Source organism: Formica exsecta, unplaced genomic scaffold (genome assembly GCF_003651465.1).
Source record: "Formica exsecta isolate Colony F162 unplaced genomic scaffold, ASM365146v1 scaffold155, whole genome shotgun sequence".
Lineage (NCBI taxonomy): Eukaryota > Metazoa > Arthropoda > Insecta > Hymenoptera > Formicidae > Formica > Formica exsecta.
This window is the reverse complement of record NW_021848872.1, coordinates 1-15647: the sequence shown is the minus strand read 5'-3', so window position 1 is coordinate 15647 and position 15647 is coordinate 1. Positions and strand designations below refer to the sequence as shown.

Here is a 15647-nt window from a genome sequence, read left to right as displayed (position 1 = left end):
GAGAATGCCGATTACCTGTGCAGTATAGCTAAAGTACTAGAATGAATCCTATTAATACCATCCAGCACGGCTAATTTGCCGTTGAGAGCCGCGTCGACCAGCGGTGAATCTCTCCAGACTGTGTCGCCGTTAAGGGATGTGGTCCGTTGTTGTATCAGATCTCTGGACGTCATATCCTAAGAAAATATTTCAACCGTTTCATTACGAACGAATTGCCGCAATAACTGTCGCACGTGCGAACTAAATTCTTTCTTAGTTGAACGAAAATCGTCATTTTTCACGAAAGAACATATAATCGCAAACTAATGTTGCGATGTAATCTCGTGTTCGTAAGAAAATGCTCGAGACTTGCCTGATAGAGTACTATTGGCTCCACTTGATACCCTAATAAATCAGCGAGCCGTCGAACGGTAGTGGACTTGCCGCAGCCCTTCGGTCCGATCAAGCAGAAATCGGACGCCAAGTGAGACTCCAACATGCTCGCCAACAAATTGTTCTGATAATTAGTCTCTACATACAGATCATTATTTACGCTACTAGATTGGCTCGTGCCGCAAGAAACCTATTCGCAAAATAAATTCAGATACTTCAGTAACAGAAATCAGTAATATAACGAATACAAGCGTATTACAAACGAATAATTATTTATAGCTTACGTGAAAATTTGCTTGCCCATTATTGCGCTTTATGTTGATCTCCAAAAAACCATCAGCTGTCTTCGTAGCATCAATTTGACTACTAACAGTAGTCTGCTTCTTTTTGGAATCACTCAAAATGTTAAACGTTCTAAGAATATCCTCGACGGCATTCTGACCTTCTTTACCCAAAAAAAGTTTATACGGATAACACCTATAGAAGACGTCGTACATCGATAAGACGGGGCTTTTCTCCTATGCAAACACGCAAAATTAACCCCAAGACCAACAAAACATGCCATGTATAATATATCGATCCAAAAGCTGAAAATTTACCAGAATTAAAGCGGCCGATGACAAACTGTCCAAAGGAAAATCTGGCAAGCCTATGGTGATCGCTTCTTGAGTAATTAATGCGTGAGCGCACGATAACAATTGCGATAATTTTCCAGAGTCGACGTTAGGCGCTAAATTTCTCAAGATCTCGAATTGTTCCTTAAAAATCGAATCTCAAAATAGTATACTCGATATTCCGCATATGAACAAATATGCTAAAACTTAATAAATTATGTGTCTGCATTTGCCTTTTATTAGATTGGTTTAATTTTTTTGTTTGAACAAAGGTATTAATTATTTTAGAGTATGTTATAATTTTATAAAGATCTTTTTTTTTTGCATTTAACAATACCAATCAAGAGAAAGAACGATTGAATTTTTAGCAATTGAGTTACAGCCATTAAATAAGCGTCCAATTTATGCTTAATAATTACATTCAGGCAACTGATGCTTAAATTCCGCACTTGAAGCATCGTGGTAGAACGAAAGTTTCAAACTCACGTAGAAGTTTACGGCTGTGTTGTAAGGTTGTAATATATTTAATGTTATTTAACGCGAGTCTCTATCCGCACAGCATGCGTTGAATCGCTCGAATTCGGCAATCCCATGAGCGGGAGTTATCTTATCATTACTTCCGCCTTCTCCGATAGAATAGCTCGCATAGTCGGCGCGCGGAAAAGCGGCGGAACCGTCCGCACGTGAGGAATGTACGACTCGATACACGAAACAGTCCTCCTTCCGAGGAGAGTGATTCCGAGAATGCCGATTACCTGTGCAGTATAGCTAAAGTACTAGAATGAATCCTATTAATACCATCCAGCACGGCTAATTTGCCGTTGAGAGCCGCGTCGACCAGCGGTGAATCTCTCCAGACTGTGTCGCCGTTAAGGGATGTGGTCCGTTGTTGTATCAGATCTCTGGACGTCATATCCTAAGAAAATATTTCAACCGTTTCATTACGAACGAATTGCCGCAATAACTGTCGCACGTGCGAACTAAATTCTTTCTTAGTTGAACGAAAATCGTCATTTTTCACGAAAGAACATATAATCGCAAACTAATGTTGCGATGTAATCTCGTGTTCGTAAGAAAATGCTCGAGACTTGCCTGATAGAGTACTATTGGCTCCACTTGATACCCTAATAAATCAGCGAGCCGTCGAACGGTAGTGGACTTGCCGCAGCCCTTCGGTCCGATCAAGCAGAAATCGGACGCCAAGTGAGACTCCAACATGCTCGCCAACAAATTGTTCTGATAATTAGTCTCTACATACAGATCATTATTTACGCTACTAGATTGGCTCGTGCCGCAAGAAACCTATTCGCAAAATAAATTCAGATACTTCAGCAACAGAAATCAGTAATATAACGAATACAAGCGTATTACAAACGAATAATTATTTATAGCTTACGTGAAAATTTGCTTGCCCATTATTGCGCTTTATGTTGATCTCCAAAAAACCATCAGCTGTCTTCGTAGCATCAATTTGACTACTAACAGTAGTCTGCTTCTTTTTGGAATCACTCAAAATGTTAAACGTTCTAAGAATATCCTCGACGGCATTCTGACCTTCTTTACCCAAAAAAAGTTTATACGGATAACACCTATAGAAGACGTCGTACATCGATAAGACGGGGCTTTTCTCCTATGCAAACACGCAAAATTAACCCCAAGACCAACAAAACATGCCATGTATAATATATCGATCCAAAAGCTGAAAATTTACCAGAATTAAAGCGGCCGATGACAAACTGTCCAAAGGAAAATCTGGCAAGCCTATGGTGATCGCTTCTTGAGTAATTAATGCGTGAGCGCACGATAACAATTGCGATAATTTTCCAGAGTCGACGTTAGGCGCTAAATTTCTCAAGATCTCGAATTGTTCCTTAAAAATCGAATCTCAAAATAGTATACTCGATATTCCGCATATGAACAAATATGCTAAAACTTAATAAATTATGTGTCTGCATTTGCCTTTTATTAGATTGGTTTAATTTTTTTGTTTGAACAAAGGTATTAATTATTTTAGAGTATGTTATAATTTTATAAAGATCTTTTTTTTTTTTGCATTTAACAATACCAATCAAGAGAAAGAACGATTGAATTTTTAGCAATTGAGTTACAGCCATTAAATAAGCGTCCAATTTATGCTTAATAATTACATTCAGGCAACTGATGCTTAAATTCCGCACTTGAAGCATCGTGGTAGAACGAAAGTTTCAAACTCACGTAGAAGTTTACGGCTGTGTTGTAAGATTGTAATATATTTAATGTTATTTAACGCGAGTCTCTATCCGCACAGCATGCGTTGAATCGCTCGAATTCGGCAAGCCCATGAGCGGGAGTTATCTTACCATTACTTCCGCCTTCTCCGATAGAATAGCTCGCATAGTCGGCGCGCGGAAAAGCGGCGGAACCGTCCGCACGTGAGGAATGTACGACTCGATACACGAAACAGTCCTCCTTCCGAGGAGAGTGATTAACGCCGAGAGCCTTCCAACATTGCGCGCCCAGATGAATAACTACCACTCGGCACGGAAGCCGCGCGAGAGATACCGTCGCGCCCACCCACTCGGAATTTCCATCGAAAACTTTCAATCGGACCGGATTATAATCTCGAGCCCTCGATCGACTGTGTAATTGCGGCGTTGGCGGAAATGTGGTTTTCGTGACTCGTTCGTCCCCGGGATTCGTCGCGAAAATAGAAGAAACGGAAAATCAATTTCGCGCCGAAGCTTCTCGTAATTCTCTCGACACGTTCGATTATTATCCATGTCGGACTTTCGTCCTATTCCGATTATTCGCCGTTATATGTTATATCGAATACATACTGCGCCGATTTCGGATAGATAAGATCAATGACCAAGCCGACATTATCTCGCGATTAAATACGAATTTCTTATAAAACGCGAACTCGCCAGGAAAAATTCGCCATCTTCCTTCAGAGATGTGTCACCAGGCTATCAAAATATTAACCAGCTGTTCCGCAAACACGCGATTCCTTGTTTCTAGCAATTTCCGGTAGTTCAATGCACTCTCGCGTTGGAAATCAAATATGACACTTGAATTATATCGGACAGAAGATTCTCACCATTAACAATGACATTTCTATCTTTGTAGCTTTACCTTAAAAACATAATAATATAAAAACATAATAATATAAAACTTCGGTATATGTATGCATTTAGAGAATAAACTAAATTTTAATACATCATAAGCATTGCTCAGACATTTACATTTTTACTAACCATAATAATAACAAAGCAAATGAATCACGGCAAACTTAAATTATAGCACACAATATTTTTCCCAGGAACATCCATCAGCTATAAAGTCAAGCTTCTATTTTAATAGAAGCCGACTTTCGCGATGATTGATTATTAAACGATGATACCGTGTATGTAGAAAATAGATGTCTGCACACCTTTATTTATATATCTGCCAAGTTTTATTACTCTGCAAATATAGGCGCCAGGCATATTAGCTGTCTTGTGCGGTTTCTATAAACGTGACCTGGGCGCTCTATTATTTTCATTTTTCATTATAGTGACTGGCAGTAATTTCGCAAAGGTGGCACACATAAGCCCATGAAGTCACGAGCATATAATGCTATATACAATCCATATAAAACGCAAAAATAACTCTGATCTAATCCGTATAATATTGCACAAATGTAATATTATCACGTGTAATTTATTCTAAATTTATTTTTCATGAATTCTTCAATACATAGTATATGTATCTCTTGGTTGGTTCTGCACGTGACAGCAATTTCTACGGACTCTAACGATATGTACACTATGTACATTTCGTGACGGATAATATTCGTTCCACGAGAAACGACTTAAATACTCCATGCTGTGTAATTATTTTAAAGTTTTAAGTGATCTTTTCCACGAGTTTTATTATTAACTAAGTTCAATTCAGTTTCTCCGACCGGCGATAAAACAAGGCGATGTCTCCGCGTCGACTTCAATTCTCTCGGTGCGCAATAACGAGGTTGCAACACGGCTTCGGAATTCTCCATGAAAATGCTATCTATCGCAGAATGTCGAGATGTAAAGTACGTTTATATCGAACTAGAATAATGCCTTGCATAAATTTTGTGCCAATTATACTAAATAATGAAGAAGCTGTAGAAGCAAAATTATTTATAAAAGCTTTTTATAATAAAAACTTGCGTTTTATAGGATAATTTAAAAATGTTGACCACAATATTAAAAAAATTTTTTTTGTAAACTTAAAAATTAATGATTTAATGAAAATAATATCTATAAATTTGTGCGTGTGTATATTATGAAAAATACGTAAAATATTTTACAGATACATAATTTCTTTTTAATTCTAAATAAATACCTACGTTCAATCAATTATTTTAAAAAATTCGATATTTTACTTAATTCTATATATAACAGATATAGAGAAATAATATTATTATTATAATATTATTATTTTTAATATTATTAACATTATTATTTTCAATCCAGTACGTTTTCAACACGTTATATTTAATTTTAATGTGTTGTTCAGAATATAATAATAAAAAGAAAAATTAAACTGCTTGGTACAGCCGATATTTCTTCAATATCTTTCAATAATAATTAACAAATATACATATTCCGCGAATGATATTGTCACATCACCGTTTCTCACGAAATTTTAGAAAAATTTTAGAGAAAGACAAAAATATGATTATGCTGACAGTCGCGCGGCTAACGTTGCTGCGCTGTCAAACTGGAACGCTGGGACTCGAAGAACCCCGATGGCTTCGCGTTTCTTTCTAATCTGAGACGTAAATTCGTTCGATTCCCCAACGTATCGACTCGTATAGGAGGACAGGGTAAGGTTTCGACTGTTTGTGAGACACGCGATCCGAGCCGCGCGATGCCTGTGACCATGGCGCAGCCACGAGCCCGCGTTTATATGCGAACGAGAGAAGCACATCGGAAGGAAGGGATGGATGCGGACCGCAAGGGGAGGGAATACGCGCGACCTCCGCACCCCATGCCTAATGGTACGCTACTCCGGCCCCATAAATCAGGCAAAAGTTTCTTGGAAGTTATACCGCGCCGTCTCTCCTTTGGGGCCACGCCAGCGAAACATACGACATTCTCTTAAAATCACCGCTGAGGCATCAAATCGTTGTTACCTCATATTTTTATCTCATTAGCAATTACATCTCTGATAGTCTGAATATGACTGAGAACAGCGAATAGATTGAACTCGTGTCTTTAATCACCACCGTCGAGAAAGCTATTTTAATGCGACAGTAATCATACGATACGTACGTTCGCAAATTGCTATGACAAAGTTTAATGAAACCATATCGCTACATATAATTAGAAGCTTGTTTAATGACTTTTCTAAACGTTGATTCAATTTCGTATGTATATGCGACATATCTTGGAAGGTAATACCGATTTCCGTGCATGACATTTAACATTTTGATACTTCACGTAGAACACGGAATCTATTCAGTTAATTGAGCTCTTTGGCTGATCCAACTTTTAAAAATCACGTACTTAGGTATACATACTTACCTCAAATGTCGGCGGTGGAATGTGATGGGCCTGAAATCTAGATCTGAGAGGAGGATCTAACGAATGCCCAGGGTATCGTGGTGACGGTAGACCGAGTGCTATTACTATGAAATCTTCGCTGACTCGCACGAGACGCCACGCGTCTAATTCTGTTTGAGTGTGCATCTGCAAATAAATTTTCCACAAATTTATTATTTATATAAATTAGGTGGTTTAAAGAGAAATTCCATCTAAGATAATAAATTTTTTTCTACGTAGAATCATATAGATGGACAAATACCTTTAGTAATTTGTCGTATCGAGATGCCGGGATAAGAAATCTACCATCTTCTAAATGCATTTCACGATTTTCTAATAAATTATTTAGCACAGGCAACACGTTTCGCTCCGCCTTTTCCACACCTTCGATTATGAGAACTCGTCCATTGGTCGCGGCTCTTACGGCACTCTGATCATGATAATATGCAGTGCCGCTTTTGATCTCTCTTCTCTGCTTTAAATCTGCTTCTGTGGTATCACGGGTAAGTGCAATGAATTCCAATTCACGATCGGTTAGCTCCAGAAAGGCTAGCGCGAGCTCTCGTCTACGCGCACCAGGTCCGCCCATCAAAAACATATCTTGATGTAAAATATCTTTCTGAAGCATCCATTTTAGATGTCTCAGTGTTTCTTGAGATTGTGTATTTAACACTATTCAAAAATAAAGGAAAATATGCATCATATACTGCTTAATGACTTATCAATTTTAATTCTCTTGTACATATCATATTATATAATATATATATATATATATAATAAATAACAAAATATGCAACACTTACAATACTTTCTTGGAACATACTCTGGATTGTTCGCTGGTCTCACTTCTTTTGATACATCACCAATAGTGATAACTGCATTGTCTAAAACAGAAATATACAATCACTCAGTGTCACGAGAAAAACAAATCAATATCAATTCATCAGTAAAGTATAATCTCACCTGATTTACAACGTAGAAATACCAAAAAATTTGGCCTATAGTTAAATCTATTGGACCGCTCCAAAATTCGATCCACCGTTGACAGGCGATAGAAATTCCGAGGGATGGATAACATCTCTCACAAAACAATACTTTAATTCCACGTAGAAAACATGCTATGCCTAAGTAGCGACCTGCAAACATTTCATATAGATAATATGACGAGCGCTGTCAAAAATCTTAACAAAGTGTTTTGAAATGATGACAGGCTAAATGACTGTCAGTCGAATTTTAATCAAATTATTTTTTGACGCACTGTAAACACATACAGCAAAAAGGAGTTTATACCTCGGTGTATATTGCTAAATTATACACGAATGTCTTTACTTATGTTTGGTTAATATAACATAACCTAATTCGTCGACACCACGTGTCGACACACGTGATCGCGTCAGATCATATGGTCGTGTCTTACGTTTTCATTGGCCGCGTTCAGCAGAGAAAGCGCTCAGTTATCGTCTTGTCAACACTTGACGTTGATTCGTTGGTTCTAAATGTAAGAACCAATCATATTCGATTGCTACTAAGCGGTTTTCTCTGCTGAACGCGGCCATTAGTAGTCATAGGGTCTGTTCTTTGCAGCTGAACTGGCTGCACTGGTTCAGAGTTTATCTTTTTCTCTCCCCATTGGAAGGAGAAGGATGGGCTCTGAACTGGTGCAACCAGTTCAGCTGTAAAGAATATACCTATATACATGAATAAACAATGAACATATATATATGTACGAATGATTTTTGACTGACAATCTGTATTGAAACAAACAACAAGATTATACGAATGATAGTGCAATCTAGCGAAACACGTGCATCGTACATTATGTAACAATACGCTCGCTATTTTTCAATGTAATCTTCCATTATTATAATCGAAATAAAATTATTATTATTACGGTTTTAATACAAATAAATAAAAATGTAAAAATATCTCGAACGTTTTAAAAATATACTTCACTTTAATTAAAATAAACTATATTTATATTTGTAATGTCGGCGACGATCGATATCGTGGAAATTTCAAAATAACTCGACGCACAGCTATTCTTTTCCAAATACTCACAATAGAATACGTACTGGAGTTCCTTTTATCTAAAGACGCGATTAATTCTACATGTCACATATATACATTGCGTATGACACACAAGAGATCAAAGTTCAATCGCCGAGTCGATTACGGCAAAGATCTCTTGGAAATGAAACAAGAGAATTACATTAATATATATTTCTTTATTTCACTAGTTTCTATTATATATGAGATTTTTATCACATATATAATATTGACCAGTATTACAATCATTTAAAGCTCGCTGTGATGCTGTGTCTAGCTTTAACATTTCTGTTTACTCGATAATCACTAAAAATTATAACATTGTTAAAAGCATGAAAATTAAATAAAATAAAATGTCGTTGATATTATACTTTGCACTTCTTTTTCCAAGATATACTTATATTAAAAACCTATATTAAAGAATTATTAATCAATGAATATATTATTATTATATATATTATATAATAATATATTAATGAATATATAAAATATTCAGTAGCTATCAATATAGTAAGTGTACATAAATTTGCACTTGTAATACAATTATAAAATATTAAGGTATCATTCTTATTTAGTTTGTTCTTCAAACAATAATCAGAACTGCTATATGAGATATTGCATTGAAAATTATTTTAAATAGCACACAATGTGATGATGAATTATGCATCATATACAGCTGCTATTTAATAGTTAATAATATGATAATTTATGCTGACTATTGGGAGAGTAATGCGACATACATTATATGTAGTACAAAAAGTAGTTAAGCTAGAGTTTAGTGCCTACACAATATATCACATATTTTTATATAAGATACATAAAGTTTAAGGCGTATTTACATACTTCTGAATTGGGGATCCAATTGAAGCAAATTCTCGACTAGTTCGAAACGTACAATCGTTGAATAGTAATTTTCCGTCGTAATTTTGACAGGACGGACCTATCGCGGAAAGATATATATCGACCTTGATAACGACCAGTATCGTATCAATCTATCTTTTATCTATATTCTTCAGGAAGATTTCTATCTTAGAAGTATAAGCACTACAATTTCGTAGTAAGACAAACAAATGTTATTACTTTAATGAAAGTAGAGAGAAAGGAGGGATCACAAGTATTATATGAGTATTATTCAAAAAACTTATTACTCTAACAGTCTTCATCAATACTGTAAATTAGAATGCAATATTTATATGAAAAGCATTCACATACATTCAATAAATATCCATAGATAGATATACAATCAGCACACTATATATCTTTTATAAATATCCACTATCAATAAAAAGACTCATTCTAGAAATATAGAACAGTACATTAGATACAGCAATTTCTATTTGCTAAAATTAGCGACCAAAAAATGCACAAATTGTAGATTGTACACAACAACAGACTTTTATATATTTTTCCTCTTCTTACTTTAGAAATATCTCTACAAAAAATGCAGAAATCACGTTAAAATTTATCTGACCAATCTATATCACGCGTTTGCAATATTAAACAAATATTATAAACTTACTTCTGGATAATCGTCTCTTCTAACGTTCGCAGGGTAATAATCGACGATTAATGGACGTGGCCGTTGGCCAATACCAGCGGGCTGTTGGAGCCCACACGCTTGCTCCTCATTCGTAATTACTGTCACCAAAGTGTTTATAACTTTTTCATCTAACGCTGACATAGCTTTGCTCGGTGCTTTCATACGCCTGAGGAATAAAGCGTTCCACTTCTGCCGCAAATATAAAAACAATTGGGCCGTTTCGGGATCAAGCTTAAATACCACCCAATCATCGAGTTTAAAAATAGTCCCTTCATGAGCTTCATCAACCTCTGAATCCGATTCGCTTTCCGGAACAGCTATCAATATTTTTGTTCAAATATATATCACATTATAATAATATATTGTATATAAAAAAGAGACATGCGCCGCTTACCTTCAGTTTCACAAATTATATTCATTGGTAATCTAGCTGGTCCACTAAATAATGCTACAGTTAATGGATTAACAAGTGTAACGACTTTCACATGACAGAAACGTCCTGTACGGCTCATCTCCTCATAAACCAACCAATCGCATGGTAAAGTTTGTACATTAGCTGCATGTGTTTGTGCGGATGTCATCCTCGGAGATTTGGGATAATCTCTCAAGGTCGACGACGGATGGAAGAATACTTTAACTTCTTTTCTGTAACAAAGTATAAGCGCATACAGCAACGTTACAAACTGTCTACAAATTATGATAGCTTGTCAAACAAAATACATACTGCGTTCGTAACTGCATATGCTCTCGATCAGCTCGAATTAAATTGGGATATAAGCCTGCGGTCAGGGCTGCTTTCACAACAGCCCAATTCTCTGAATTAGAATTTAAATCCCGAATATCTCCAGGACTCCTAGCTCTAACGAATCCAGATGCGCGCAATTGGCCAAGTAGTTGCGTACGCATTCCGACCACCATCTCCATGACAGGAGCGGAGATAAAATTTTTCTCGCAAAACGCACGTTCTTTGCCGGCCGCTCTAGCGTTCTGCCAACCCTGGAATGCTCGCAATACTACCATATGATCCGAGTACGTTCCAGTCGCAAATTTTTTTCGTGCTGCAGTTAAAGCTCTCTTTTGCGATGGTTGCGACGGTAGTATGAAGGGATCTCTGCAATAAATTGTTTTACAATATAATAATGAACAGATATACAAAATTCAAATTCATATACATTATGTATTTAAATGTATATTCACTTGTATGCTAAACTGCAAACGATTGTCAAAATGGGATCCAAACATTTTAGAACGACGGCGTATAGCAACATCTTCCCGAGTCTCGGTTCAATCGGCAAATCTAGTAAATGACTCCCTAATTCAGTGAGATCTTCCCATGGATCTAGCGCATCAATAGTCTTTAATAATTGAACTGCATTTCTAGTCACTACATTAGACGGTGGCTCCAAAGCTTTATCCAAGAATTCAGCTATAGGTGTGTTTCCCGGCGTTAAATGTTTAGTGAATAAACACAATTCTTGCAACGGTAATCGTAGAATCTCAGGCGTTTGGTGAAGCTGCATATTATTATATCGGACCGAAGAAAATAAACGATAGCAAATTCCTCTTCTACATCTGCCTGCTCTACCTTTCCGCTGTTTTGCACAAGCTTGAGATATCCAGTTGGAGGTCAGCGTACAAACGCCCGATATAGCGTCAAAAGACTTCTCCTTAACCTTTCCCGAATCAATGACATACACGACATCATCGATTGTGATGCTAGTTTCCGATATATTCGTAGAAAGGATAATCTTTCGTGTACCCTGAGGACTGGGTTTAAATACTTTTTTCTGATCACAAGTCTGCATATTCGAATGAAGTACATATAAAATGTAGCGTAAATTTTGATTCATTTTTTTCTCTTCCGCATTTATTTTTTCTCTCATCGTCACTATATCATCATATCCCGGTAAAAATATTAAAATAGAGCCATGAGGCATTTTTATATGAATGTAAAAGATTAATTCTAACAGTAAATTGTAATCTATATTATCGTCGTTAAATGTATGATGGTATATATCGAGCAATAATTTATCTTCTTCAGAGAGCGAAGTTGTCTCCGCAACGTGTGTTAGTTCATTATTCGATACCGCGCAATCATAAGTTTTCATGTAAGCTTCGATTAATTCAGCACATTCGGTATGATTCCTGCTCTTTGCCCAGTCTAACGCGGTACAACCGTTAATGGCTCTCAAATTAAGATTCGCTCCTAGATTTAAAAGTTGCTCGGTTGTGTTTATGCACCCTCTAACAGCAGCTGCCATCAATGGTGTTACAGAAGTTTCGGAATGCTGATAATCCACAGAGACATTTTCTGAAAGTATAAAATGCAGGAGCTGTGCAAAGTTGTCTTCTCTCCCGTTTACCCAAGCATCGAGAATACTCTTATCCATTTCTTCTATCAGCCAAGGTTCTAACTTAACTTTCTCTGGTATAGGGTCACTCTGTTGAGCTAGAATCGGAGCGGGTAGCAAATTCTTTTCGCTCTTGGTATTTTTATTAGAATGTTGGGGCTTATATTGCTTCCAAGATTCCAAAGTTTTCTGCTTATCTTTACATTTTAAAAATTCCTTTTTCTTCATGAGCATTTCCTTCGTCATGTAACCAGTCATTTTCAAGATATCCTCCAGAAAATACACGTCCACGTCATAGGATCGGCCCGGAACGTTGGTGACAGTACATTTATTAAAATATTTTGCGAAGATACTGGTGTCCATTGTAGCACTCATAAGTATCAATTTTAAGGAACGATATTTAACTAACGCGTCCTTTAAGGCTATCAGAAGAAAGTCACAAAATCTGTCCCGTTCGTGAACTTCATCGACGATGATATGCGTGAGCGTAGTTAGGGCAGAATCTCCGCCCATTAAAGTTCTAAGTAGTACTCCATTTGTACAATATGTCAAGAGAGTTTTCGGAGCTACTCTACTTTCCAGTCTTATTTGATATCCGAATGTCTGGCCAATTTTTTCTTCCCTTTCGAACGCCACTCTTTCGGCCACGGATACAGCCGATAAACGCCTGGGTTGTGTGCAAATGATTCTACAAGCCTGATGCTTTTGCTGATAGTGTTCCAAGATGTATTGCGGTACCTGTGTAGTTTTGCCACATCCCGTTTCACCCGCGATTATAACAACTTGATGATTGTTCAATGCATTAATAATTTCTTCTCTCGCATTAAAAATTGGTAAAGACTTGCGAAAATGTAGCACTTCAAAATTAGTTTTTAACTGAGGTACTTGTGGTATACTATTATTCAGCCTTCCCATTGTCTTAGTGTTTGTATTTACTACAACAATAAAAATATTCCATTAAAAACTAATCATGAGCTAAGTTTTTATATGAATTAATAATTATATTAACATGTGTTAAATATATTCTATCATTTTTTTTTTTTTCGACTATAAATAATCATAAATAAATTCATATATAAATAACATATATTTATATATAAATAACTAATATACTTGTCATAAATTAGTTTTTTGCATACCATCGTTATTGAGAGGACGCTCTCTCTCGATTGGAGGCAGCAAGTCTTGACATTCTTTGTGATTTAATGGAAAGGTTTGCATCAAATTATATATGCTTTGCTTCGATGGTTTTCGTAATTTTATCACAGCATCAGCCTGAACTATTGTTGATCCTTCTCTCTTATATACCGTCAAGAATCGATTCATACCTTTCCTGCAAAATAAAAGACACAATAAAAATAAATCTGTTAAAGAAAAGATTAAGTGGAGAAATGTAATTGCTATGTTCTCTCTCAATGAACATAAAGTTCATCACATTTGATCATACCCTCGGCTTTTTGATTTTAGACCAAGTTGTCTAGCTAGTTCATGGATGTAAGCTCTCTCTTCTGCTGTGTACGAAGATGGAAATTCTAGCTCCTTTTGATCTGGAGTTTCCAATAATTTTTTTATAGTTAAATTCACTGCTATTCTAGTATCTTCCCCTATAGGGCGATGTCTTTGCTGTTTTCTGCGTGGCATAGTAAGTGCTCAAATCACCTGTTACCAATAAATCAACACGTTGATTTTAGGTTAAAAAATGCATTGTATATTCTACAATATATTCAAAAATAAAAACTGGTTACACACACATGATACACCAGTAAAATATTGTGCTCAAAAAATATATTGAAATATTTAATTAACTTATAACTGATACATAAAACGAATAGTATCGAAGGGAATATTCCGAATACTTCGAAGATCGAGAAATTTGGACGATCGCCGAACGCATCGTCAGCAATTTCTTCAAAAAAAAAAAAAAAACGAACGCAAAAAATTTACTTACTTACACTCTTACTACTTTGGAGCAACACACCACACGCCAGAGGTCATGAATTTCGCTCCGATATAATAATTTATTTATGCTGATCTCAACAATGGTGCGAAATGCAAAAGGCGTAAAATCACACTCGAAAGCGCATTCACTCGCTAAATGCACTCGTTTACCTTGCACGAGAGTGCGTTTATCTCTTCAGAAAAATTTACGAATATAATGAAAGCCAAAAACGTATCGCGTATCGCGTTAGCACGAGAAATAAACGTTGATAAGCAGCAAAGCAATGTCTAACAACGATTGTCAGCTCCACCTGTGTTTTAAATATTCGCACTCACTTCGAATGCTCTACGGATAAAATTGATGTAATATAATTCCAATTCGAAAAGGGAGTGTGAATACTTATATATATATATATATAAAATTCTAGCTCCTTTTGATCTGGAGTTTCCAATAATTTTTTTATAGTTAAATTCACTGCTATTCTAGTATCTTCCCCTATAGGGCGATGTCTTTGCTGTTTTCTGCGTGGCATAGTAAATGCTCAAATCACCTGTTACGAATAAATCAACACGTTGATTTTAGGTTAAAAAATGCATTGTATATTCTACAATATATTCAAAAATAAAAACTGGTTACACACACATGATACACCAGTAAAATATTGTGCTCAAAAAATATATTGAAATATTTAATTAACTTATAACTGATACATAAAACGAATAGTATCGAAGGGAATATTCCGAATACTTCGAAGATCGAGAAATTTGGACGATCGCCGAACGCATCGTCAGCAATTAAAAAAAAAAAAAAAAAAAAAACGAACGCAAAAAATTTACTTACTTACACTCTTACTACTTTGGAGCAACACGCCAGAGGTCATGAATTTCGCTCCGATATAATAATTTATTTATGCTGATCTCAACAATGGTGCGAAATGCAAAAGGCGTAAAATCACACTCGAAAGCGCATTCACTCGCTAAATGCACTCGTTTACCTTGCACGAGAGTGCGTTTATCTCTTCAGAAAAATTTACGAATATAATGAAAGCCAAAAACGTATCGCGTATCGCGTTAGCACGAGAAATAAACGTTGATAAGCAGCAAAGCAATGTCTAACAACGATTGTCAGCTCCACCTGTGTTTTAAATATTCGCACTCACTTCGAATGCTCTACGGATAAAATTGATGTAATATAATTCCAATTCGAAAAGGGAGTGTGAATACTTATATATATATATATATA

The 15647-nt window shown here is 36.1% G+C and overlaps 2 protein-coding genes across 8 annotated transcripts in view; both read right to left on the bottom strand.

The window, feature by feature from the left end:
- Nucleotides 1-9471, bottom strand: part of LOC115232993 (von Willebrand factor A domain-containing protein 8) — a 16177-nt gene extending 6706 nt beyond the window's left edge. Inside the window, exons 1-9 of one of the 6 annotated variants that reach the window (XM_029803189.1) lie at nucleotides 8483-9471; nucleotides 7493-7665; nucleotides 7333-7413; nucleotides 6792-7201; nucleotides 6512-6676; nucleotides 2698-2856; nucleotides 2383-2616; nucleotides 2079-2288; nucleotides 1742-1902 (exon numbers count right to left, since the gene is read on the bottom strand). In XM_029803189.1, the coding sequence (XP_029659049.1) occupies nucleotides 1742-1902; nucleotides 2079-2288; nucleotides 2383-2616; nucleotides 2698-2856; nucleotides 6512-6676; nucleotides 6792-7201; nucleotides 7333-7413; nucleotides 7493-7607 (1535 nt within the window). In that variant the 5' untranslated portion in view covers nucleotides 7608-7665; nucleotides 8483-9471. Of the gene's footprint in view, nucleotides 1-15; nucleotides 177-352; nucleotides 563-656; nucleotides 891-971; nucleotides 1131-1405; nucleotides 1461-1741; nucleotides 1903-2078; nucleotides 2289-2382; nucleotides 2617-2697; nucleotides 2857-6511; nucleotides 6677-6791; nucleotides 7202-7332; nucleotides 7414-7492; nucleotides 7666-7787; nucleotides 7920-8482 lie in introns of those variants that run through there. The other 5 variants (XM_029803192.1, XM_029803188.1, XM_029803191.1 and 2 more) reach the window with 5 other exon arrangements.
- Nucleotides 9472-9740: 269 nt separating this feature from the next.
- On the bottom strand, nucleotides 9741-14705 carry LOC115232994 (3'-5' RNA helicase YTHDC2-like). Of its 2 annotated transcripts, none has more exons than XM_029803194.1 (8): nucleotides 14415-14705; nucleotides 13914-14125; nucleotides 13606-13799; nucleotides 11313-13401; nucleotides 10840-11226; nucleotides 10510-10760; nucleotides 10095-10432; nucleotides 9741-10007 (listed from the first exon to the last, which is right to left on the bottom strand). In XM_029803194.1, the coding sequence occupies exons 2-8, from the start codon at nucleotides 14105-14107 to the stop codon at nucleotides 9996-9998; spliced, it is 3465 nt and encodes a 1154-aa protein (XP_029659054.1). In that variant the 5' UTR covers nucleotides 14108-14125; nucleotides 14415-14705; the 3' UTR covers nucleotides 9741-9995. The 2 variants fall into 2 exon arrangements, with proteins under 2 accessions (XP_029659054.1, XP_029659055.1); XM_029803195.1 differs by having other exon boundaries at nucleotides 14419-14705.
- Nucleotides 14706-15647: the final 942 nt, after the last annotated feature.

Excerpts from the sequence above, each read along its gene's own strand:
- LOC115232994 (XM_029803194.1), bottom strand. The coding sequence starts at position 14,107 with ATGCCACGCAGAAAACAGCAAAGACATCGCCCTATAGGGGAAGATACT. Across the intron at positions 13,402-13,605 it reads GCGTCCTCTCAATAACGATG|TAAATACAAACACTAAGACA; the intron begins GTATGCAAAAAA and ends TTATTGTTGTAG. Across the intron at positions 11,227-11,312 it reads GTTTGCAGTTTAGCATACAA|AGATCCCTTCATACTACCGT; the intron begins GTGAATATACAT and ends AATTTATTGCAG.